Below are 27,217 nucleotides of genomic sequence, written 5' to 3'. Positions count from 1 at the left end.
GGTGCGCACTGTTAGAGACTAGACTGAGAAGGTACGCACTGTTAGAGACTAGACTGAGAAGGTACGCACTGTTAGAGACTAGACTGAGAAGGTGCACACTGTTAGAGACTAGACTGAGAAGGTGCACACTGTTAGAGACTAGACTGAGAAGGTGAGTACTGTTAGAGACTAGACTGAGAAGGTGCGCACTGTTAGAGACTAGACTGAGAAGGTACGCACTGTTAGAGACTAGACTGAGAAGGTGCGCACTGTTAGAGACTAGACTGAGAAGGTGCACACTGTTAGAGACTAGACTGAGAAGGTGCACACTGTTAGAGACTAGACTGAGAAGGTGAGTACTGTTAGAGACTAGACTGAGAAGGTGAGTACTGTTAGAGACTAGACTGAGAAGGTACGCACTGTTAGAGACTAGACTGAGAAGGTACGCACTGTTAGAGACTAGACTGAGAAGGTACGCACTGTTAGAGACTAGACTGAGAAGGTGCGCACTGTTAGAGACTAGACTGAGAAGGTGCGCACTGTTAGAGACTAGACTGAGAAGGTGAGTACTGTTAGAGACTAGACTGAGAAGGTGCGCACTGTTAGAGACTAGACTGAGAAGGTACGCACTGTTAGAGACTAGACTGAGAAGGTACGCACTGTTAGAGACTAGACTGAGAAGGTGCACACTGTTAGAGACTAGACTGAGAAGGTGCGCACTGTTAGAGACTAGACTGAGAAGGTGCGCACTGTTAGAGACTAGACTGAGAAGGTGCGCACTGTTAGAGACTAGACTGAGAAGGTGAGTACTGTTAGAGACTAGACTGAGAAGGTGCGCACTGTTAGAGACTAGACTGAGAAGGTACGCACTGTTAGAGACTAGACTGAGAAGGTACGCACTGTTAGAGACTAGACTGAGAAGGTGCGCACTGTTAGAGACTAGACTGAGAAGGTGTGCACTGTTAGAGACTAGACTGAGAAGGTGCGCACTGTTAGAGAATAGACTGAGAAGGTACGCACTGTTAGAGACTAGACTGTGAAGGTGCGCACTGTTAGAGACTAGACTGAGAAGGTGCGCACTGTTAGAGACTAGACTGAGAAGGTGCGCACTGACTAGACTGAGAAGGTGCGCACTGTTAGAGACTAGACTGAGAAGGTGCGCACTGTTAGAGACTAGACTGAGAAGGTACGCACTGTTAGAGACTAGACTGAGAAGGTACGCACTGTTAGAGACTAGACTGAGAAGGTGCGCACTGTTAGAGACTAGACTGAGAAGGTGCACACTGTTAGAGACTAGACTGAGAAGGTACGCACTGTTAGAGACTAGACTGAGAAGATGCGCACTGTTAGAGACTAGACTGAGAAGGTGCGCACTGTTAGAGACTAGACTGAGAAGGTGCACACTGTTAGAGACTAGACTGAGAAGATGCGCACTGTTAGAGACTAGACTGAGAAGATGCGCACTGTTAGAGACTAGACTGAGAAGATGCACACTGTTAGAGACTAGACTGAGAAGATGCGCACTGTTAGAGACTAGACTGAGAAGGTGCGCACTGTTAGAGACTAGACTGAGAAGGTGCGCACTGTTAGAGACTAGACTGAGAAGGTGCGCACTGTTAGAGACTAGACTGAGAAGGTGCGCACTGTTAGAGACTAGACTGAGAAGATGCGCACTGTTAGAGACTAGACTGAGAAGGTGCGCACTGTTAGAGACTAGACTGAGAAGGTGCACACTGTTAGAGACTAGACTGAGAAGGTACGCACTGTTAGAGACTAGACTGAGAAGATGCGCACTGTTAGAGACTAGACTGAGAAGGTGCGCACTGTTAGAGACTAGACTGAGAAGGTGCACACTGTTAGAGACTAGACTGAGAAGATGCGCACTGTTAGAGACTAGACTGAGAAGATGCGCACTGTTAGAGACTAGACTGAGAAGATGCACACTGTTAGAGACTAGACTGAGAAGATGCACACTGTTAGAGACTAGACTGAGAAGATGCGCACTGTTAGAGACTAGACTGAGAAGATGCGCACTGTTAGAGACTAGACTGAGAAGGTGCACACTGTTAGAGACTAGACTGAGAAGATGCGCACTGTTAGAGACTAGACTGAGAAGGTACGCACTGTTAGAGACTAGACTGAGAAGGTGCACACTGTTAGAGACTAGACTGAGAAGGTGCGCACTGTTAGAGACTAGACTGAGAAGGTGCGCACTGTTAGAGACTAGACTGAGAAGGTACGCACTGTTAGAGACTAGACTGAGAAGGTACGCACTGTTAGAGACTAGACTGAGAAGGTGCGCACTGTTAGAGACTAGACTGAGAAGGTGCACACTGTTAGAGACTAGACTGAGAAGGTGCGCACTGTTAGAGACTAGACTGAGAAGGTGCACACTGTTAGAGACTAGACTGAGAATGTGCGCACTGTTAGAGACTAGACTGAGAAGGTGCGCACTGTTAGAGACTAGACTGAGAAGGTACGCACTGTTAGAGACTAGACTGTGAAGGTGCGCACTGTTAGAGACTAGACTGAGAAGGTGCGCACTGTTAGAGACTAGACTGAGAAGGTGCGCACTGTTAGAGACTAGACTGAGAAGGTGCGCACTGTTAGAGACTAGACTGAGAAGGTGCGCACTGTTGGAGACTAGACTGAGAAGGTGCGCACTGTTAGAGACTAGACTGAGATGGATGTTTACGTAGGAGAGAAGCAACGGAGATCCGCCCAACTCTAGAACTTAGGAAGAGGCTGTGGCCAATGCGAACATTGTTACCATGTCTTTGTGATGTCCCCTTGTGAATAAACATTTGTGTATCGTTGAGTCGCCTCCCTTATATTTCAATGTTGCAAACAAAAGCATTACGTTTTAAGTCGTTGTATTTTTGTTTTAAATTGACAAATTATTATTGGTAATTAAGTCCGAAAGAAAACTTCTATTTATAATGGACCTTATTCACCAAAACGAACGGTCACGTGATAATACTGATAAAACAACGGGAAAAAAACTCTCACGTGATAACCATTGTTGATTAAAATGAGATCGTAATTTGCACAAAAGAGATAGAGAAGCACGTGACTAGATGTTGTTTGTTTACGATTGCTGAATGAGGTCCTAAAAGAAAAACACATGCACATAAAACAGGAAGTACGTCCTCAAATCTGGGTTTAAACTTAGACTAGAGTCTAGTGTTATTTTGTCTTTTCAAGAACACTGCACCGGAGAGAGCAACCCCCCCCCCCCCCCGCCCCCTCCCACCTCAGTGGTTGACAAGTAAAGCCTTAGATCTTCGACTCCAGGACTCACCCTCACCCCTGTTCAACGTGCATCCTACAATATCATCATAATTTCTAATTTGTGGGGGCGCGGGGAGTGAGAGACGATGGTAGGCAAGAGGGAGGGGGGGGGGGGGGCTGAACAACATTATCAGACCAGCACCATCCCACCCACTCACGCCCACCTCATGCTCCCCCACCCCACCCCACGTGAAGTGACTAAGACACATGACACACTCCAGAAAAACGTCTGCGCCCAGTACGTGCGCGTTTAATATTCATAATCAGTGTCTTTTGCGTATCATTGGCGCAAGCGATACCTGTCCGGGGGAAGCGAGGGGGGTCAGAGGTGAAGACAGTTAACTCTAAGCCGCGAAAGAGAGAATTATGAAAAACGCCATAATATCCCGCCACTCCAGCAGGCGATAACACTGGACTATATATTTTTATCAGGCACTTAAGGATGATTAGTATGAAAAGCAATGTAATAATAAATTGTAACAAGTGACAAAACAAAGCTTTGTAACAATGAACAGGGCAAAATACTATGTTAACAAAAAACAAGATAGAACTATGTCACAAATAACAATACAGAACTATATAGAGTTTATAGAGTAGTTTATTTAATCCGGACATTACATGTTTATTTTGATATTTAATATGAAACTAGCACGCTGTATAATGTGCTTATCCATTGTCCAATGATTCTAACCCAATTTCTTTCCAATTATCTACCTTTTTATGTAAGAAAAAAGAATTTCAAATGTCTATGTCAGGTTGTTGTTTTTTCCTATGTTACCAGGATAACTTTACCTCTTCCTAGGGTTAAGACTATATTTTTTGATAGGCTAAGTCTATGCTAATGAGCCCGGCAATATTTATTCTGTTTTTGGAGCTGTTTTATTTGATTCATAAGCCAAGTTGTTTGATTCCATACAAAAAAAAAATAGTAAGGTGTTTGTATTAAATTACGCTTTTCTTACCAAAATTTATTTCAGACAGCCAGTTTTGGAAATCAATGTTAATGATCTTATATTATTATTTTTTTTTTTTGTGTTGTTTTTATAGAGAATAGATGGGCAAATGTTTAGAGTGAGCTTGATACATTGAATGAAGTTAAATGCCTAGATCTAGACCTACTAGATAGATCTAGATTTATTTAGAGAGAATATAGAGGATTCAGCTATTTAGGCAAGAATGGCCATTCTAGCCTGTACTATACTACAAAAGATCACCTGTATTAGAAATGGACCTCATTCACCAATCGTAAACAAACAAACAAACACATTTAGTCACGTGATCTTATTGATAAAACAATGAAAAAAACTGTCACGTGACAACCATCATGAATTAAACATGAGATCGTAAATTATATAGAAGAGATAGAGCACCACGTGGCTAAATGTTGTTTGTTTACGATTGGTGAATGGGGGTCCATTTATTAAATGAATACACAAAAAACACAAACATTCAACAAACATCTAATCATTAAAACATAAATTAGTCTTAAAGTTCGCGTAGAAGTCACTATCCCAGTGAAATAATTTTGGTAGAATCTGAGGGGCTATGCCTGGGGATCTTAAAATTTAGTTAATATTAATACAGAATTAAAATCTGAGTTTATTGATGCCAAAATATAGAGACTGTTTGAAATAAATTATGGTGTTTGGAATCAAATAAAGTGTGAATTAAATGAAAACATATGGTCTCTTTGACATTAAATATAATAACAAATATAGGTTAGGGGTACAAATATAAGTAGTCATCCTTATTCTCTTTAAACTAAAGACAGAACTATGTAACAAATAACAAGACAGAACTATGTAACAAATAACTAGACAGAACTATGTAACAAATAACTAGACAGAACTATGTAACAAATAACTGGACATATGTAACATGCAGCAAAAGCCACATAACAAGTCGGACTTGTGGAAAGGTAAAAGACTACTATAAAAAATATTTTCAAAGAGTAATCGCAAGAACCAACTGTCTTAAGACTGACAATATCTATACATTAGACTTATGATGAGAGTGTGCTTCCAACATGGGGAGATAAAAGAATCAAAGACTAAATGTCTGATTTAATAACAGGTTTAAGTTTCTTTCTTTTTTTTGGCGAGTTTATCAACTCTCACGAGAACTCAAAATCTCGTGACCATGTGCATGTAATCAAACTGCATTACCACTCAACCACCAAACCCCTTTATGACGTAATAACAGGTCTCGAGATCTCAGTCAGTTTTCTTAAAATTGTTTTTTTTTTCGGGGGATGGGGGCGGTGGGGGGGGGGGGGGAAGAATACCATTTTCCAACACTAACAGATGAAAGAGAAGGGAAGAAAAAAAACTGAGTTTTAAGTGAGAGAATTATGATTGTCAGCTTGAATTAAAAAGATGAACCAGAAAACAAACGACAGAAAAGGAAAAGAAACGAACGCAACACTAAATAAATAGCGTCGGTAATTAAAGTCAAGAAATATTATCAAGTCAAAACTGTAATAACAGACGCCAAAAGCAATTGAAAAGGATGAAGGTGAATGCAAGTACAATAAGATGGATGTGGGTTTACTTTTTACTCGGAAGATTTGGAAAAAAAAGAAAAGAAACGAAAAAAAAGGGAAGAGAAGTAAAACGGAAATAAAGATCAGGTCATTATCTGCGCATGCTTGAAAAGTTAATAGGCGGGAAAATAAGTTGCTTTTTTTTTTTTTAGAGTGAAGAGATAAAATAGATAGAGTGAAATCACAAAAGGTTTGAACAATTTCATCCGTGATCCATGAGGTGAGAGAAAGAAGAGGAAGTTTCATTTATCAGACGTCAGGTTTATTGCAGACGTGAGATGCGACACTGACATACGTAAGCGGCTAAGGTGGAGAGCAGATGATGTCACTGGGTGGAAGGCCACGAACAGCCACGGTGTGTGTGTATGTGTTTTGTGGGAGAGTGTGTGTTTTGTGGGAGAACGTGAGATCTAGACTATACCATGTGATCTAGACTATACCATGTGATCTAGACAGTACCACGTTATCTAGACAGTACAATGTATCTAGACTATACCATGTGATCTAGACTATACCATGTGATCTAAACTGTATTATGGGATCTAGACAGTACAATGTGATCTAGACAGTACCATGTGATCTAAACTGTATTATGGGATTTAGACAGTACAATGTGATCTAGACAGTACCATGTGATCTAAACTGTATTATGGGATTTAGACAGTACCATGTGATCTAGACAGTACCATGTGATCTAAACTGTATTATGGGATTTAGACAGTACAATGTGATCTAGAATGTACCATGTGATCTAAACTGTATTATGGGATTTAGAGTATTTTAGACAGTACTATGTGATCTAGAATGTACCATGTGATCTAAACTGTATTATGGGATCTAGACAGTACAATGTGATCTAGACAGTACCATGTGATCTAAACTGTATTATGGGATTTAGACAGTACAATGTGATCTAGACAGTACCATGTGATCTAAACTGTATTATGGGATTTAGACAGTACCATGTGATCTAGACAGTACCATGTGATCTAAACTGTATTATGGGATTTAGACAGTACAATGTGATCTAGAATGTACCATGTGATCTAAACTGTATTATGGGATTTAGACAGTACTATGTGATCTAGAATGTACCATGTGATCTAAACTGTATTATGGGATCTAGACAGTACAATGTGATCTAGACAGTACCATGTGATCTAAACTGTATTATGGGGTTTAGACAGTACAATGTGATCTAGAATGTACCATGTGATCTAAACTGTATTATGGGATTTAGACAGTACAATGTGATCTAGAATGCACCATGTGATTTAGACAGTACAATGTGATCTAGAATGTACCATGTGATCTAAACTGTATAATGTGATTTAGACAGTACAATGTGATCTAGAATGTACCATGTGATTTAGACAGTATAATGTGATCTAGAATGTACCATGTGATCTAAACTGTATAATGGGATTTAGATAGTACCATGTGATCTAGAATGTACCATATCATCTAGACAGTAATATATGATCTAGACTGTACCATGCAATCTAGACAGTACCATGTAATCTAGACAGTACTATGCGATCTAGTCAGTACCATGTAATCTAGACAGTACTATGCGATCTAGACGGTACCATATCATCTAGACTTGCTACACATGCACCAGGTGTATTACTTGATCTAGAAAATGTTTTCACTGCTCCAAGAGTCTCCCGCGTCATGACATTCAATGAGTTCATTAAAATTTTTAAAAATATTTCACAAGCTGTATCCGTTTTGTCTGCGGATTTGTTCGTAAGTTCTATCTATAGTCGCCCGCCGCAATAGACATTGGGCGCTCGTCAAAGAAAGACACAGCCAGACATTCACAGACACAATCACACAGAAACATAACACACACACACACACACACAGACACAACATAACGGATTAGTAAAAGTTTTCTTTCAGACTCTAAGGGCCAGATGATGTAAAGGTCTTTTTTTTCTGAGACCTATGGCTAACGAAGGTGTCATGTGGCCAGCACAACGACCAACCGCCTTTACTTTTCCCCAACAGATGTCAGGTACCCATTAGAGCTGGGTGGACTCAGGGACGTCCCAAAAATCCAGAAATTTACAATCCGAAGTGTTTACAAAGATTGGATCAACATGGCGGAAGTATCGAATCAGAAATCCCATTGGTATCGAACCTTGCTGAGATTACTCCCTTAGAGCACGTGAGAGGAAGCGAGCAGTGAGTTTTAAGGTCGCCTTGTCCCAGTACAAGGACAGCCCTAATGCCGCACACGGACCAGTTATATCTCTCTCTCATTTCCTTGTCCCAATCGTCCCTCATGCAAAACGCGACATTCGTAAAGAAGTATCCGCAATTCATTTTAATTTCTTAACAAAAACAAATCCTTTGAAGTAAAGGGAGACAGTAGCGTAAAGAGAAGGAAAGGGAGGCAATGCAGCAGCATAAAGAGTAATGTTATAAGTGGAAGTCTAAAAATTATGCTCTGTGAGTGAGTTAAAGCAAACTAGGAGCCCTAGACTCGTCAAGCACAACGTTACGTCTATATGCATGTAGAAATTATTATTATAATTAGTCTATTATATAACTACACGTTACATGTTAAAATATCTTCGTTTTCATAATGTACACAGCTATACACACACACTGGATCTAATCCCAGATTTTTATTCTGGTCACTATTTAGATCAGCCATATTAGGATTTGCTGAGCTTAAAGGTGAACGAAATCACTTTAAAGTTGGCCCGATAGTGATCTCTCCCCTCTATCTTTCTCTCTCTCCCTCCATTTCTCTTTCCTACTCTCGCTTTCTCTCTGTCTCTCTATTTTTCTTCGTCTATCTATAGAGAGAAAGAAAGAAAGAGAGAGAGAGAGAGAGAGACAATGAAAGAAAGAGAAAGAAAGAGCGTAAAAGAATGAGAAAGGAAGAAAAAGAAAGAAAGAGCGAGTGGTAGAGAGAGAAATACAAGAGAGAAGGGAAGATGTTGAAAGAGAGAGAGAGAGGTGAAGAGATTCTACATTCTTAAACAGCAATGTTAACACTTATAAATAATGCACACTCACAAAATTAATTGATTCTGTTCCTTCACTGATAAAAGACGAAAGGCAGTTAATTAAATTAAAAAGCCAACCTTAACATAAAATAAATGGCTACACCAATTTAAAAAATCCTGGCTACTCACCGCTAGGCTATTTATAACTCCAAGCGGCGATTCAAATTTCATACGTCTACTGCCAGATAGTGCGTCTATCAGTTCAGTTTGTCTGCAATAAGAGTCATCAAGAGATATCTTATATTTAATGAGATTTATTAAGAGATGACTGATATTTAATAAGATTTATCAAGAGATATCTGATATTTAATAAGATTTATCAAGAGATGACTGATATTTAATAAGATTTATCAAGAGATGACTGATATTTAATGAGATTTATCAAGAGATGACTGATATTTAATGAGATTTATCAAGAGATATCTGATATTTAATAAGATTTATCAAGAGATGACTGATATTTAATAAGATTTATCAAGAGATGACTGATATTTAATGAGATTTATCAAGAGATGACTGATATTTAATGAGATTTATCAAGAGATATCTGATATTTAATAAGATTTATCAAGAGATAACTGATATTTAATAAGATTTATCAAGAAATAACTGATATTTAATAAGATTTATCAAGAGATAACTGATATTTAATAAGATTTATCAAGAGATTGACAGAGAAGTGCTTAAAAAGAACGCACTTCTGGTTAGTTTGTCGTTTGATCTAAACGATGTATTCTTTCGACCCTTCCTATTACCCCGCCCTCTCCCAACCACACACTTATTAGCACTTGAATTCTACAAGTCCTTAAAAGGATGAAGCAATACTGATTAGCTGCCCTTTTCAATCCTTTAATCGCAAAGTAAGCAATGCAGAGTTGTCAGCATGCGATACGGTCCATAAGTTGCATATCTGAAGAAAAAAAAAATTGAATTCTTCGACTGCCAGCGTTATGATGCTACCCCCCCCCCCCCGGCGCAAGAAATATTTTGTCTCGTGATTTATAGATGAATGAAACATTTAAAATTGTTCTTCCCTTGGAGCAGTTCAAAGGTCACTCCACTATTTGGCAATCTAGTCCACTCTTTACTGCCTCTTATCTTGTTTTGTCTTATAAACTACAAACGTTACTTCAAAGAAAGAAGATGATTGCGTCCTAGGCGTGTTCCTAGATCAATCTAGTCATGAAATGACTTTAAATTCTGCCACGTGACTGGTTTTACTGGCTGACTCAGGCAACCCATTCCATGCTCTAATAGCACTAGGGAATAGTGAGCATTCGTAAAAAAATGTTTCCTAGCATATGGGACAAGGAATCTGCCTAGGTATGACATTAAACTGCCTAATCCTGGGCAACTGCCTCGACCAGGTAAGAAGATAGGCTTTTCACCTATACTCATGTTAAATTTCATGAAGTCACTATCTTACGAAGTTCTTGACCCACTCCCCCCCCCCTCTATTTTCACACCCCTTTAATAGATAAAAGAAAAACTTGCATTCAAACAATAGAATTTCACTCAACAAGAAGTTATAGAAACTCATTTCTTTTTTTTTTTCTTTACGACATGTGAAGAAGATTAAGAATTTCAAATAAATATTTAAAAAAATGGCTTGTATGAAGATTTAAAATCTATTTTCTTAACCAAAAATAAATATGCCTCTTCCTATGTTGAAACAAAGACGTTGGAGTGCCCCATCCAGGGCAGGATCCGGATTGCCTCGTTCTGGACAGAAAGAGAAGAGAAGAAGAAGCCTTTGAACAAACTGCAAACTATAGCTTTTCTAGATTTTGATGTGTAAACGATACGAGCAGACGGACGGACTGACAGACAACACTAAACTAAAAGTGACAAAAAAAAAACAACAAACAAACAAACAAACAACAACATAATAATTAAGGTGTAGATGACAAGATACTCTTAAATCGAAGACTATTTAAATTTTAAAACTTGACGGGGTGGATATAGGAGTTGGGATAGAAGAAAATATAAATTATTATTTTGAAAAACAAACAAACTACAATTATAAAGTCTACTAGAATTAACTAGCACTTTCATAATCTCTATGCCGCAACTCTTTTATCTGACTTTCCAACTGATAGCAAAGGGAGACAAAAGAATTTCAGTCGAGATCATAAATGTCGACATGGCAGAAGATAAAGAGTGGGTTATTTCCCTTCCCGAACATGTTCACAATCCGGACAGAAGCACTTCGTAATTTAAGTCTTTGAACAGGAATGTATTTCTCGGGCTAATGAATATTTCTTGAACTCTAGATGGAACAAAAAGGTTAGGGCTGCAACATTGTACCCACATTTAGAGCCCCCAATATTACACTACAACATATCAAATAACCTTCAAATTATGCAATATATGAATGTTCTAGCCTGATATGACCCGGGGCTTGCGGGCCTTCGTTTGAGTATTATTGATCTACTATATTGAGTTTATATCTATGTCAAACGTGAAAAATTTTCCGCTCATTTGTTTTTAAAATTTTGCCACGAAAACAAAAGTAGAGTGTGAAAATAGGTTTACCCGTTCAACCGACAGATTCATAGCCAATTTAAATACTGTGAAAACGGGTTTGCCCGATTTGTTAAAAAGTTTCGTTCTTAAATAGAGATACAATTAGATAATTTTTGACTAAATTTAGGGCCCTTCCGTTATGGCAGGGATATTAAACATATACTACGGTCTCCGACATGATCTTAGGAATACTTATGCCAAGGTTTATCAATATTGGTCAAAAGATTTTGATTTTTATTCGGGACATACATACACCCATACATAGGCTACGCCTTACTTTATGCTTTATAAATTAGATGAATACTAGACATATATTACCCGGCGTCCTCATGTTATCACTGTCGATATAGTTACTGAGAGTGTTTTAGAAACAATTAAACGAAATAATAATGCTATAACAAAGCGAATGCGTGAATTTAAACAATAGTATAAACGAGCTATCAAAATAGTTAATCGACGTAAATCCATTTTTTTAAATAAAAACATTTGCTCGTAGGTCTACATATATTTAGATCTAGAGTCTAGATACTATTATACTAGATGTAGACCTACTATTATAAGAGTGAATTCCTTGTCTCAAGAAGCTTATTAATTATTGCAAGTTAGGATATTTAATATTCCCCATATAGAGCCTCATGTAGCCTATCCAATCATAGTGTGTTTACATAGCGGTGTGCACGACACATGAATGGGGCTATTAAAATGTATGTCAATATGGAAGCTATAGCAAACGAATGTATGAAAAATGCTTTAGAAACACAAAATTTGAGGGTTAATTTGAAAAAAAAAATGAAATGAATGGACTTTATTTTGTATGTTAATGTGTTAAAGAATAAAGTAGATATTTCCTATTTGAATTAGATCTAGAAATAGAGTTAGATCTAGACTGTCTAGAGTCTAGACTTAGATGTCGGCCTCGATAGATGAATGGGATTATAAAGTACGTCAGTACTTCTAAATTCGCAGATATAAGGAACGAATTTATGTAAAAATGCTTTTGAAAGACAAATTTGAAGCTTAATTTTATCAAATAATGAAATCAATTGACTACATTTTGTAATTTTCATGTTTCAAAGTAAAAAACTATCTGTGCAAAGTGTAGTTTTTAAAAATTAGATCTAGATCCTTTCGATCTTCTTCGATCTGATAAACATGGTCGAGATCTATAAAATACTTTCATAGAGTTGGACACCTTTTTTTTTTTTTTTTTTGAGGGTCTTAAGTTTGTTTTAGGGCTACTATACATAAGCTAAGCGCTTTACCGCTCAGCCACCAGGCCTCCCTCCTCCAACGAGAGAAAGGACCCTAATTGCTTTGATTTGTGTTGAGAAAGTGGATCCAATATTGAGTCCAGTTTTGTTTCGAGAATGATCCGTCAAGTTTGATTAACGTGATTCCGATCCGATTGTCCCGATTATCGAACTTTCGTGGTCATTTGTAAAGCAGACGACTTTGAACAATTTGGGAATGAACTTCTCAGAACACATGCCAGAACAAGACACTCCTCCAGGAGCGCCATACTTCGAAACAGAAAGTATCTCGGATGACTTTCATCCAGCCAATCAGGTAAACATGCCATATACCACCATTTCCCGCCAAATTTCGTTTTAATGTTGGCCAGGTGGTCTTTATAGTCAGCTCCTACCTGCAGTGGTACTGCTTCCCCCCCCCCTTTTTTTTTTAAAGGTGAAAAAGACGGGGAGGAAAGACTGTGGTTGACGGTGGCATCACAATGGCTAAAATAATCTTGATCCCATGTCGCCAGAGAGCAGACGTTTGAGCAGACGTCATAGCAGACGACCAGACACCCACAACAACAAAACGGCAAGCTCGCGGAGTAGCTCTGACGTGCCAGATACAACCATTTCTTTTTTAGCATTGTTTCAGAAAGAAAGTAAAACTTGTATATTTTTTTTTTAAAGACCTATAGATTTAGGCAATTAAAAGAGCTCAGGTAAGTGGATCCTCTTCTGACAAGATTGCTTATAATTAATTGATACTTTACTTTAAAAGAATATCTATTATATCCATTGACTGATTTTTTTATATACTGGAGGCAAAGAAGTCATAATACATTCCTGAAGTGTCTTCACTGCAAGATTGTTAAGTAGCAATCCATTCTTGTATAGACTTTCTTCTTTCAAGATCCTGAGCTAGCGATTTAGTCCAGCACAGTCTTTCTTCTCACAAGAGGCTGAGGTAGCAATTTATTCCTGTATAGCTTTTCTTCTTTTAAAAGCATGAGGCAGAAATGTATTCCTGCATATTCTTTCATCCCCATAGAGCTTGAGGTAGCAATACATCCTTATAGTATGTCCTGCTCTCTCCGGACTTAAGGTACCAATAAATCTTTGGCTACCTGGCATTACTCTTCTTCAATAGAAAGTTCTCGAGACAAAAGTCAATGTGATCTGGCTAAGTTGAATTACTTTGAAGCATTAAAAAAACACGCTGGTGTTATTGGTTGTAACGATTACTTGTGTGCGTTGTGTGACAAAACATGGGTCCATATCGTCATTTTATCATCATTGTCTTAGCTTTTTTTTTCTTTTTCAAGTTATGAAACCGAATTTTATTTTCAATTACTTCTAATCAAGAGGACCGGATAAAGAAGTTTCTAGGTAAAAAAAATTAGACGTTTTGGTGATAGAATATAACTTACTCCTAATAGATCTATAGAATAGAACTTATCCTAATGGATCTATAGACTAGAACTTGTTCCTAATGGATCTCTTCTGTCTGTTTCCTAATGAGAGTAGCAGGATTTCAATTAACCCTTAAACCACTAAATTATGAAATACACGAAAAAAGAAATCAAACTGTAACGTAGATCTTTGCTTTGCTTTTCACGTTTCCAATGTTCGTTAGACTTGTAGATTATCTGGCCTACATCCTGGTACAAACCTCCCGCAATACAGCAGGGGATGTCAGCAGGGGTGAAAAGGGGGGGGAGCTTGAACTTGAGACAATCGAGTTCAGATCGCATACGACCAGATAGCCATCTACATACGAATGTAGCATCAATCAATTTATATTTTTTCAAATATACAATGTTTCAACTGAAAAATAAAATGGCCAAGACTACATTTGTTTAAATTAGTTCAATTTTCAAATAACCATTACGGCTTCCGAATCCCTTAAAGCAGGGGTTCTCAACCTGTGGGTCGCGACCCCCTTGGGGGTCGATTGACGATTTGGCAGGGGTCACCTAAGACCATCGAAAATAGGGATTGTTATTTTCTACTCTTCTATTGCTGTGTGTGTGCGGGGGTTGGGGTCGCGACAGAGTGGGGGATTGTAAAAAGGGGTTATCGAGCATAAAAGGTTGAGAACCGCTGCCTTAAAGGTATGTATTTCGTACGTCACGAGATCCAGGTAAAGCTTATTCCTATTTTGTACAATGCTGATATCAACTTTGTCTGAGTGGAGTTTTGAACAAGTTATTTCTCCAACTTCCCATTCATATAACATGTTGTAACTTTGCACAAGTTTTAATTGTCGTATGACAACACATGAATTAATTTTAAAAATTTAACCAATTAGTTAATCAATTAGTTGCAATCAATTAATTTCGTTTTACATAGATAATGAACTAATCTAAGAGAATATAAGCATTGTGTAGAGAATCAAAACGTTTGCTAAACATTTTAATTACAAAATCTTCTAGTCTTGAATAGCTTAGTGTCCTCAAGTCGATCTTGAATTGCTTAGTGGCCTCAAGTCGATCTTGAATAGCTTAGTGGCCTCAAGTCGATCTTAAATAGCTTAGTGGCCTCAAGTCGATCTTGAATAGCTTAGTTTCCTCAAGTCGATCTTGAATAGCTTAGTTTCCTCAAATCGATCTTGAATAGCTTAGTGGCCTCAAGTCGATCTTGAATAGCTTAGTGGCCTCAAGTCGATCTTGAATAGCTTAGTTTCCTCAAGTCGATCTTGAATAGCTTAGTTTCCTCAAATCGATCTTGAATAGCTTAGTTTCCTCAAGTCGATCTTGAATTGCTTAGTGGCCTCAAGTCGATCTTGAATAGCTTAGTGGCCTCAAGTCGATCTTAAATAGCTTAGTGGCCTCAAGTCGATCTTGAATAGCTTAGTTTCCTCAAGTCGATCTTGAATAGCTTAGTTTCCTCAAATCGATCTTGAATAGCTTAGTGGCCTCAAGTCGATCTTGAATAGCTTAGTGGCCTCAAGTCGATCTTGAATAGCTTAGTGGCCTCAAGTCGAATTCAGACTCGATCAGATTTTTTTAAACAGCTTTTGAAAAGGCAGCACGAAAACTTTCTCCCTGGTAACACCCTCCGCCCCCCCCCCCCCCAAACTGGTACACAAAGGTGAATGGACACAGTGCACTGAGAACGCTATAAGTTAACAAGCTGCTACAAACAAAATATTTTGTCTCTCACAAATGTGTTATTGTTTGTCGTAATTTGTTAAAAATGTATTACATGATTGATTCAAAATAATTGATGTCAGCTTTGCTTTTTTAAGTTTTATTTTTCAGACTTCTCTTGTTTTTTTTTTCTCAGCTTGAATACACTAAACGAGATTTCACCCAGAACGACTCAAGAATAAAAACGTTCAACTCTTAGCAAGAGACCACCTGTTGATGGCCTAAATCCAAGAGCTTCAGACAACTAAGATATTTAATTGTAATAACCCCAGCATTTCCAGCTCACACTACATCCATCCTCCGACCCAACGCTCCCCTTTTGCCCTACGAAGTGATAAAACATTTTCCCATCTTCGTGTGCCAAAAGGCAGGGCTCACATTTCCAGCGACCACCGGCTTTCGACAAGTCTGTCTAGAAAAGAAAAAAATAAAATGAAAGATTTAAACTGGCCAGGTGGTAGGCCGTGTGCCATGACAAAAAAGAGAATCGTAAAACAAAATGTTGCCAAGGTGGGCAGAGCTACCATCACAAAGGGGGGTAGTAGCTATGTGCTGGGTTAAAGTTAGAAACAGCCGTTGTACAGAATAAAATCTGCGAACAGGTGAAAGTCTAGACTGAAGTTTACTACAACCCCCGACCCCTCCCCCCCCCCCGCTCAACCAAACTAAAAGGAACGTGAACAAGGCACATAACATTCTGTTCATTACAAGAAATTATTTTTAAAGCGACCAAAGTTAAATTCATAAGATGTGAAGTAGGTCACTGAACAACATCAAATGCGCAAAGGGTGTGTCACACGAACACACGGGTTATCTGCTGCTGTTAAGCGGTGAATGTGTGTGTGTTTAAGTAGAACAAAAAAAACACGCTGTCCTCTCGAAGATGTCCTCATCAAGATGTTTTCAAGATGTCATCCCCAAGATATTTTCAAGATGTCCTCCCCAAGATGTCCTCCCCAAGATGTTCTCAAGATGTCCTCCTCAAGTTGTTCTCAAGATGTCCTCCCCAAGAAGTCCTACCCACGATGTTCTCAAGATGTCCTCCCCAAGATGTCCTCCCCAAGAAGTCCTACCCACGATGTTCTCAAGATGTCCTCCCCAAGAAGTCCTACCCACGATGTTCTTAAGATGTCCTCCCCAAGATGTTCTCAAGATGTACTCACGATCTCCTCCCCAGATGTCCTCCCCAACCGTACAGAGTGTCGGCTGAAAGTGTTTGTTGAAGTTTTTCTGCTGCTTGTGTTTCTGATGTTCCTTCAGATTTGAAGATTGTTACATCTTAGCCCAAACCTACCACAGGACCTCGGGAAATAGTAGAAGGTAGGGTTCGAAACCGAAACAATAGGGACGACAGTCCAGAGTGCTTACGACACGACCTTCAAGTCTTTTGACGTAGCATTATGGGGGACATTCAAATCTTCATTTCTTTGTGGCATTTTGACAAAATGAAAGCTTAATAATAACCCACTGGGAAACAGAGCTTGCGTTTCTTAAAAGGGAACTAACTCATCTTTTTGTGTTTTTTTTTCTTACAATTTTTTTTTCATAGTGCTATGAATAGCAGGATCCTGTGCTACCAGTGTGCGTAATCAGGACAAGCCTATTTTGAAAATGTTTTTAAAAAACTGGTTGTTCGCTTCACTGCAAGCAGAATCAAATTACTTTAATTTTCAACAAAATAATAATAATAATAATAATCTTAATTGTCCGTATGGAAATTCGTCTTACAATTTGTGCATTACACCAAACAAAAAAACATTATAACTATAAGAAACCAAAATGTACATTCACACCAGACTCACTCATAATTTACATGTGACAAAGTTTATACCAGATGTTCATATGATTTGATTGCCAGGGGAACAAAAGAGTGTTTGTGTCTGTTTGTCTTTGCTATCGGTGTCTTGTATCTCTTTTGTGATGGTAAAACCCTAACTAACCAACACACACACACACACACATATACATGTAAGTAAAAAAAAAAGAGTGGACAAGACTTCACAGAGCAATGAATTCATAAAGGAAGATAACTCTGATTCATTAATAAATATTCTAGTTAAGATAACTCTTGAAAAAGGTATGCATTCAAGCAACAAAGATGTCAGGAGTAATGGCATTTTTTTAAAAGTGATTGAAATACAAAAAAAACAAGAAAAACAATCAAAATATTTTTTAAAATCTTTTTTTAAACAAAAGAAAAAGAGCTTATCTAAAGGGGAAGAACTCTGCCCTTAAAACTATATCTATCAATAATGTACATGTTATTTCCCTTATTCGATATCAAACAAAATAATTCATTACAAATAATTCATTAATAAATTAGGTATTTTTAAAAATTGATTCATGTTTGGTTAGGAACCATAAATAACTGTTTAAAGTATCAACTTGATCGGAGAATGCGTGAGGGAGGAATAGCGTTAATAAATATTGAAGGCAGCAGTTCTCAGCCTTTTAAGCTCGGCGACCCCTTTTTACAATCCCCCATTCTGCCGCGACCCCCCCCCCCCCCCACACACACACAGCAATAAAAGAATAGACAATAACAATCCATATTTTCGATGGTCTTAGGCGACCCCTGGCAAATCGTCAATCGACCCCCAAGGGAGTTGCGACCCACAGGTTGAGAACCCCTGATTTAAGGGGACACATTTTTGCCATAACTGTGAATGCTGAAGAATTAGTTTCCCTTGTTGGTATCAAGAAAAATAATTAATTACCAGGAATTAATTGACTAATTAAATACTTTTTTTTTATTGATTCATGTCTTGTCTATGTCAATTTTTAATATTACGAAATTTCAACTTGACACGAGTTTCAGTTTGATACGAGTTTCAGCTTGATACGAGTTTCAGCTTGATACGAGTTTCAGCTTTTAATACGAGTTTCAGCTTGATACGAGTTTCAGCTTGATACGACAATAGGTGTGGGGGAAAAAACGTGTACATATTTTTTACCAAACAGACAGACAGAGTGAGTTGATATAAGCTTTGTAAAAAGTGAATGAGCACTAGATACTTACAAAGAGGCTGTAGTGACTGCGCACATGTGACCACACATGGCCAGACTCTGGACAGCCGATTCAAAGTTGATGACGTGGAAACAGTAGAATGTTGGTCGCTTCCAGACTCTGACTGACCGATCCGCGGAACCTGAGACACTGGTCAAAAGATGCAACAATGTATTACAAAATATGAAGCAGAAAACACGCAAGAAATGAAAAGTTTACGGTCCCTATCCTATACTTCTATATTTCTTAAGCGTAATAATACAAACATTAACCAGGCTATATATTAATAACCTAACGACTGCAGTATCAGATCTGGTGGCAAGGATGAGATGTAAACCTTTGGAATACAGTCTCAGATGCAGCGATAAGGCTTAGATATAAAACAATAGAGTCCTACCTTTTTTTTTTTCGGACTGGGGGAAAAAGAGGGGTGGGGTGGGGGGGGGGGAGAGTCAATTTAATTTCTAACGCGCGAGTCATGAAAAACCATCCCATCACAAAGTCACTGATTCCAATGCGTCCGAGCCTCTGTAGCTTGTTGGCAGAAGTTTCGAAGGAATGGACGACGCCCATGACCCGCGGGCCGTAAGCTGGGCATCACTGAGACATTAAACACGTCGATGCAGTCCCTACACAGTAGACCAGGCTAAGTGGAAGGAATGGTTGACGTAGAGATGTATTTTTGCTTTTAAAAAAAGTTATTCTCAAATCAAGACAGAAACCAAAGTATAGGGACATTAGAAAAAGTCCAGTAGGCTATCAGAGCGTTGTGCATCCCCAATTATACCTTAGACCACCGAGAATGATTTCTGTCAACAGACCTGGACCGGAAGCACTTCACCCCTAGTCCTGTGTGAAGTTTCCACCACGTCAACGATCGTGCTATGTTGTCGTAGTAACTGCCGACACCTCCACTGGGAATTTCTTCATACATCGACCGTCACTTGTACGGTGGTGGAAGAATTACCATTATGGGTAGCCGCTTTCCTTGACAGCCCCCAACAGAGAGGTGGTTGGTTAAGGCTTGATTTCCACACAGGGTCTGGGAGTACCGTTGCATTGAATGCGTTGACTCACAAACTCTCGGAGTAGACTTATGGGGACCAGTTATGCTTCCGTCGTTAAATTATAGGCCTCCACACACCAAACGTTTCCACAGAGGCGCCACGTAGAGGATACAGAGGCGTCATGTTGAGGCCTTCACGTTTGGCTCAGATATTGAGTCCGGCGGAACTGTTCTCACTAACAGGAGAAGGGGCAAACAACTAAGGGACCACAACTAATGCCCAGGCAGTCATGAGATGATCCATAGTCGCTTGGCGACTGAAGAAGGCCATAGTTAGCCTACTCAGTGCGTTAGGGTGCAATCTCTTGTATGGACCAGTTGGGGGGGGGGGGGGGGGGGGAGGACAGGATTTAGACTCGAGAAAGACCTAAACTTTAGAAGATATGGCGCCCGTTGTAATCAACATTATGTCATTTATTACTTTGCTTTTTCTTCAAAACAAAATGTAAGGGCCTTCAGGCAAGTGGGGGGCCTTAAGCTTTAGCGTATATCGCCTATAGATAAATCCAGCGTTGTGGACAGAGGGTATCTGGGAGGTTTCCGTACTGCCATTAGGCGCTCGTCAAACACAACTCTGCTAGGGTCGGGATTCGAACTCGAGACCCCTTGTTAGGTGTCCAAGCCGTAGCCAGGCGGCCAAACATTCCACTTGTAAGAAATGTTTACAGAACACTATCTTGCTTTCAGAATGAGACTGACTAAAGAGCAACGAATAGAAGTTGAAATTCACAACAGCATGGAAACTATTTGAGCCTGCCAAGTCTGCAGAACAATATGTTGTGTTGGATGCACTATGTGCCTCGTTTCAAGTTCACACTGGGAAAGTGCTCCTGGTCCGTACAATTAGCCATCTGCTTTGGTAACTCTGACTGGGGGGCATGGCTCAAGGTTGTGTAACTGTTAAAGTTTTAATGAATGAAAGACGCACGGGATTGCCTACTGATAGTTCGGATAAGAAAGAAAAACAACAGACTACTAACAGGGTACTTGTATCTAGTAGATAGTTCTATGTACTTACAGAATGTCAGCGTTGAACTCCAGGCAAGTGACTGAGTCACCATGACCTTGTAATGTCGTTAGGTTGTCTAGATTCCTCATACTCCAGATCTGGAACCAATAAAAATTTACTTTGTTGAAAAAAGTAAAGCTTATATTGAGTGAAATTTCATCCATTATTTAAATAAATCATGTAATTAATTTCTGACAGATCTAGACTAACAATAGTAAATGTGTGCGATTGGAAATAGTTTTTGATAATTGTTTCTGTTTAACGGCAACCGTTTATGCTTAAAACTTTAGTGGGACCAGTTTGGAGGAGGGGGGGGGGGGGCGAGGAGGTATCTACGAGAAGGTTTCCGTGCTGCCTTTTAAAAGGCTATTTTTTAAATGATTTTTTTCGAGTCTGAATTTAAACTCAAAGTCTCCAGCCTTCATGTTAAAAGGTTTCATAGTCTATTGTTAGTTTAAAATATTTAGTGAAAGACATTCTCTAGAAAACGGCTTATCTCATCTCCCCTTAGCGTAGCACATTTTTAATATAAACAAAATTAATTAATAACGACTAATTGATTTATTAATTGGTTAATCTTTTGATTGTTTCATGTGTTGTCATCGACAATGAATGATTGTGCAAAGTTTCAACTTGATCCAAGAATGGGAAGTGGGAGAAGTAGCGCGTACAACATTCCACCCAGACAGACTGAGTTAATAGGAGTTTTGTAAAAAGAAAATATCAGTTCAGTTAAAAGCTGTTATACAATGTCAAGGATATTTCGAGCATTACATAAAATATTGGAAAAGGCGTTGAGGGTGGGGGATTTTGCTGACCACACTGCACTACAGTAAGTACAGTAACAACATCCTTAGCGATATTTTCTTATAATGTCGCAATATAGCAACTTAAGAAAGCCAGATATCTATTGTTTGAGAACCACAACATAGTCTTAGAGGCTGCGTGGTTCTCACATTTTTAAGGATGTTTATGTCGGCTTGGTGGCAGTGGATATATGACCTTAGATGTCAGGGTTGCTTGAAGTCAACTAACCATAAACTGTCGTGTTATCATTGCACATAAACACAGTCTCTCTGTTTCTCCTATTTCCCTCATTTTTTCTGTCACCACCTCTGTAACAGGCTTTGTTAATACTTTCGTAGAAAAAAAGTCAATTTTATAGAATAGACGAGATTGGTCAAAGGGAGATAAACCATAATTTTTTTTGTAAAAAAAAAAGACAACTAATTATCCCTCTTTTCATTAAAAAAATAATAGAAATCATTTTGTTTCATTCACTAGTTCGAGTTGGGACATGAATATATAGGTCAGCACTTTAGGTTGTAGGGGTCGTGATGGCTGAGTTATGCGTTTGGCTACCGAACCGAGGGCTATTGTGCTCGAATCACGGGATTTTTATGACGTCCCTGGGTCCAGCCTACTTAATTGACACACGGTAGCGCCTACTTCCACTTAAAAGTAGGCCGTCAATGTGCACATTAGTTAGCTAATCTGTAACCAACTGATTTGCTCCGTCAATGTGCAAAGTACTTAGCTAATCTGTAAACCAACTGATTTGCTCCGTCAATGTGCAAAGTACCTAGCTAATCTGTAAACCAACTGATTTGCTCTGTCAATGTGCAAAGTACCTAGCTAATCTGTAAACCAACTGATTTGCTCTGTCAATGTGCAAAGTACCTAGCTAATCTGTAAACCAACTGATTTGCTCTGTCAATGTGCAAAGTACCTAGCTAATCTGTAAACCAACTGATTTGCTCTGTCAATGTGCAAAGTACCTAGCTAATCTGTAAACCAACTGATTTGCTCCTTCAATGTGCACATTACTTAGCTAATCTGTAAATCAGCTGATTTGCTTCATTAATGTGCACATTACTTAGCTAATCAGTAAATCAGCTGATTTGCTCCTTCAATGTGCACATTACTCAGCTAATCTGTAAACCAACTGATTTGCTTCATTAATGAGTGGAATTAAGAGTTTTCTTACTAAGTTTTGAAATGAACTTTAAATATTAAACTTAAGAACTATTTGTTCTTCTATCATTTTCAATTAAACATACATATTTCAAATATGCAAATGTAATTTTCATTGTACTCACCATTATAAGACAATCCCATGAACCTGTGGCCAGTATTTCATTATCAAACTGGACACAGCGTATTCCACCCTGTAGAAACATAATGTGTGTCGGCAATTTAAAAATAGTATAATCAGAATTTATAAGCACAGTACAGGCACACAAATACTTATCTTTGAATAGGCTGTCAGGTTAATGGTACCCCTTTAACATCTTACAGACATCTGTTTCTATGGATGATGGATGATGGTTAATGAGGGTGTTATGTGGCCAGCACAAAGACCAATTGCCTTTATTTCCCCAATGTATGTCAGTTACCCATTAGAGTTGGGTTTAGTTCAAAGCCAAGTCTTCACCAGAATTTAGAGTCAAAACTCCTGGGTTTGGAAGCCAAGCTCTTAACTATTGCGGCCACACCCTTGCAGCATGAAAAGAAAATACAGGTTTTTGTGGTTAGTTTTCTTTAGAAACACCTTTATGTTTATATGTTTTTTCTGAGGTCTTTGTTAATTGAATAAGAACTGCATACTCTGTACTTAACCTATTGATGTTCATCTCCATGTGGTGAAGGTTTAAAGCTTCACATTTCATTTGTTGAAAACAATGTGGCCAGTTTTTTCGCTGTTGTACTTTTTTTTTTAACCCCCTCATCCAATATCCCAAACAATTTTACAAACTTGGGTACCTTTCTTTCCTCTGTAGGCTGAATCTCTTGGGACTCTATTTTACCATCAAAGGGATGAACAAAATAATAAACCTATTCAAATAACAAGATGTTAACTAAACAGGACATAACAGCAATGTCTTCCAATTCTAAGGTTAAGAATGAGTGCAGTGTTTTTCACATTGATAAGCAGACCCAGTTGCGACATGCATATTTTTGCAAACTTGATGCAGACAAAGCCTTTGTCCTCCGGGGTCTATTTAAGTTTTCTTTACGTCTTCTGTGTTTGTCTTCTACAAGGGATTTTCTTTCAGCCTCAAACGCAGTCAGGTCAAAATGGTGCATGAGTTGATTTTTTATGGTGCTTGGAAGGGGGTTGGGGGTACTTCTGTTATGCTGTCCTCCTTTTAAGCTAGCCAAAAATAAAATCACCTTTGGCAAGCGGTCGTCCTCCATGCAGGATACGTGTCCGACCAAACCAATGCAGCATTTGAATGGTAAGCAGAACATGGTTATTTGTAAGGTATGACTTAATGACCATTAAGGAACGAAGGCACCTTTGATTGAAGCATTCAAGGAGCCTTACAGAGCACATTGGTCTCAGAGCCTTAGAAAGGCATTTGAGAATCCTTGGATGTCTTATATAAGGGTGTAAAAAAAAAAATATCAAATTTCACAGCAATATGTGGATCAAATGTTTTGAGTGTAGATTTGTTTGCCCATATTATTCCTTAGATCAGTAGGACATTAGAAAAAAAAAGGGGGGGGGGTATATTTCCTATTGTAAGCAGAAGAAAGGAGAAAGGAATAGAAAGATAGTGGTGAGAGATAGAAAGATAGTGGCGAGAGATAGAAAGATAGTGGTGAGAGATAGAAAGATAGTGGTGAGAGATAGAAAGATAGTGGTGAGAGATAGAAAGGAAAGATAGTGGTGAGAGATAGAAAGATAGTGGTGAGAGATAAAATGAGTAGTAATAAGTAACCAGGATCAAAACATCAGACTTTTACATGTCATACAATACATGACTTAGTTTAATTATACCGGTACTTACTTTGTGACCTAGAAATTTATGCAAGCTCCTCCCACTGCGGACGTCCCACAGTCGTATGACTCTGTCCAGTCCACATGTGATGAGGCGTCTGGCGTCAAAGTAAACACAAGTAACACTGCTCAGATGTCCCTACACATGACATTGGACATTTAGAAACATTCTTTAAAAAAAAATGTAAGGATACATATTACTAAATCTCAACTAAAAAATATATCTAGTTGTAATTCTGCACATGAACCAGTGTTTATGGTGCACACCAGCGAAGTGTTATTTAGAAGAGAAAAAAGCTGCTGTCCAAGAAGTGAAATAGAGACAGGATGTTTTGAGATAGAACTTGGTTCGCTCCCCTTGTAGTAACATGTAAGAGATCATTGCACTGGACAGGTCAGCAGGTGAGGAACAATAGAGGTAATATTGTCAGGACAAGACGGTGTCTGTAACAGTGGAAGGCTTGTTCCTGCAGAGTGGAAGGCTTGTTCCTGCAGAGTGGAAGATATTCCTGGTGTATTGTAAGATACGAGAGTGGGTACATGATAGATGGTTGAAATCCTGGGATGACTTTGAAACTGCCAGGGAAGTCTGGCAGCACATGCCCCGCCCAAATCGAGAGGACCTGTGGTGGAGGCTAAAAAGGTCAGAACAATTGACAATTGCGCAGTGGCGTACGGGACACTGCCCAATTGCTGCTTATTTTGCCAGTTCCAGACAAATTTTGATGCCCATTGCCGACACTGCGGGGAATCAGAAGAGACGGTGGTGCACGTCTTGCAAGAGTGTCCGCAGCTCCGTGAGCTGCGGGGAGACGTATCCAATGGTCAAATTGACTTGTATGGAAGCTATGAGGCACTACGCCACACAGCAGAGTTCCTTACCAGGGCACTATGGGAGACCTAGGTCTCCCTGCCTTGTGGCCAATTGGAGTTCATCTCAGGTGTATTGTAAGAGTAACCGTTTCTGGGACAATCTCAGAGCGACACAGAATTGTGACATTGTGGCAGCGGCAATACAGGTGGCACCAGTGAACTGTTACCAGAGAACTGAAAACCAGAACTGACATTCATGTTTGTTGTATCCATCATTCAACAGTGTTCATTACAAATAAACATTCATCATCATGTCTTGGTTCCTTTCTTGAGTTGCCTCCCTTAAAGTTACAACAATATGTTTATATCAATGTGATAGCCCACAAGTCAGTTGAGATATATATTACATTAGAATAATCAATTTGATCATATATAAAAAAAAATATTTTGAAAATCTGTATAAGAGGTATTAAGATAATCAATTTAATCCTATCACAGAACTTAGAAGTTAATTTGCAGTTCAGTTTCACATCTTCTTTCCCCTTAGTCTGTTGGACCATGGGGGCAAAACACAAGATTTGACTACAATCTTTACATTGTACTCTCTGTCTTGTGCCTAGAACCTCTTTCAATAGCAGGGACTTCCATTTTCTTGCATTGTCTTCCCATTGCTTTCTCTGTCTGCCTCTTCTTCTGTTTTCTGGTACTGTTCTCTGAAGGAAGATCTTTGCGATCTTGTAATATGGCCATAGAGTTTCAGTTTGTGTTTTTGGACAAGCATTGTGGGGTCCAATCGCTGTAGTAACCCTATCTCTAATCTCTTCGTCTGTGAAGTGGTTTTGGAATGTGATATCTCTAGGATCTTTCTGATCATTTTAATTTAAATTTATTCAATTCTTACCTCTATTTTTCTCATTTTCTTTAAGGCTAAAACCTTCCCAGCATACATTGTAATTCTAGAGTGCTCATAGTGTACTTCTGGACTTTTCCACTCCAGACTTGTCCTGCTGACTAGCTTTCCCTGTGGATTGGAATGTAGAATGTCAAACTGCAGCTCAATAACATAATACAAGACTTCATTTAACAAACTGATATTACAATTATAAAGACAAGCAGAGGTCAACAGAGAAGAGAATGATTAAAGCTGAGTTTTAACCCACATTAGACTTAAGTACCAAAAAAAATATTTCTCAATTTTTTTGTTTACAATTTGTTTAGGTATATGCTGTATTGTCATGTGGTATGTGTTCTGGACAATCATTGGGTGGTCTTGATGGTCCCAGGTTTGAACCTTGCTCAATACAAATAGAAACCATCAGATATAAACGTTTCACATGTAAATTATGAGTGAGTCTGGTGTGAAAGTATATTTTGATGTTCTATAGTTATAATGTTTTGTTTAGTGTAAAGCACAAAATTGTAAGAGCATTTCCTTATGAATAATAAATTATATTATTATTATTAATACCATTCCCCATCGTCCTTGGGTGGTTTGGGCTAGGATGTCATTGTCTTTAAATCTGTAGGAACATACGAAACATGTAGAACATTATACAAACACTGCAGCATGGTTCAATTTCTTTTGTCAACATGTCAAGAGAGAGAGCATATGGATGAAGGTTTCTGTGCTGTCTTTGGAGACTCCGAACTTAGGTCAAATCCTCATTAATAAACATGGTCTATATCAGAGTTTGAACTCAAGCAATCTTCATTCATGCGCCAAAATTATTATAAAAAATATATAACTATATTTTGTTGACACAATGCCATAACATAATTGAAATATTAATTCA

The 27,217-nt window shown here is 38.7% G+C and overlaps 1 protein-coding gene across 1 annotated transcript in view; it reads right to left on the bottom strand.

Moving 5' to 3' along the window:
- LOC106061133 (uncharacterized) overlaps positions 1-27,217 on the bottom strand; it is a 78,819-nt gene that overhangs the window by 41,182 nt on the left and 10,420 nt on the right. The window contains exons 13-18 of the mRNA XM_013219205.2: positions 26,326-26,445; positions 24,622-24,750; positions 22,927-22,995; positions 20,837-20,925; positions 18,765-18,902; positions 8,965-9,046 (exon numbers count right to left, since the gene is read on the bottom strand). Of these exons, the coding sequence (XP_013074659.2) occupies positions 8,965-9,046; positions 18,765-18,902; positions 20,837-20,925; positions 22,927-22,995; positions 24,622-24,750; positions 26,326-26,445 (627 nt within the window). The remainder of the gene's footprint in view (positions 1-8,964; positions 9,047-18,764; positions 18,903-20,836; positions 20,926-22,926; positions 22,996-24,621; positions 24,751-26,325; positions 26,446-27,217) is intronic.

Source organism: Biomphalaria glabrata, chromosome 3 (assembly GCF_947242115.1).
Source record: "Biomphalaria glabrata chromosome 3, xgBioGlab47.1, whole genome shotgun sequence".
In the NCBI taxonomy this organism is placed as follows: Eukaryota; Metazoa; Mollusca; class Gastropoda; family Planorbidae; genus Biomphalaria; species Biomphalaria glabrata.
The sequence above is the reverse complement of the archived record's forward strand: the minus strand, read 5'-3'. Positions and strand labels throughout refer to the sequence as shown.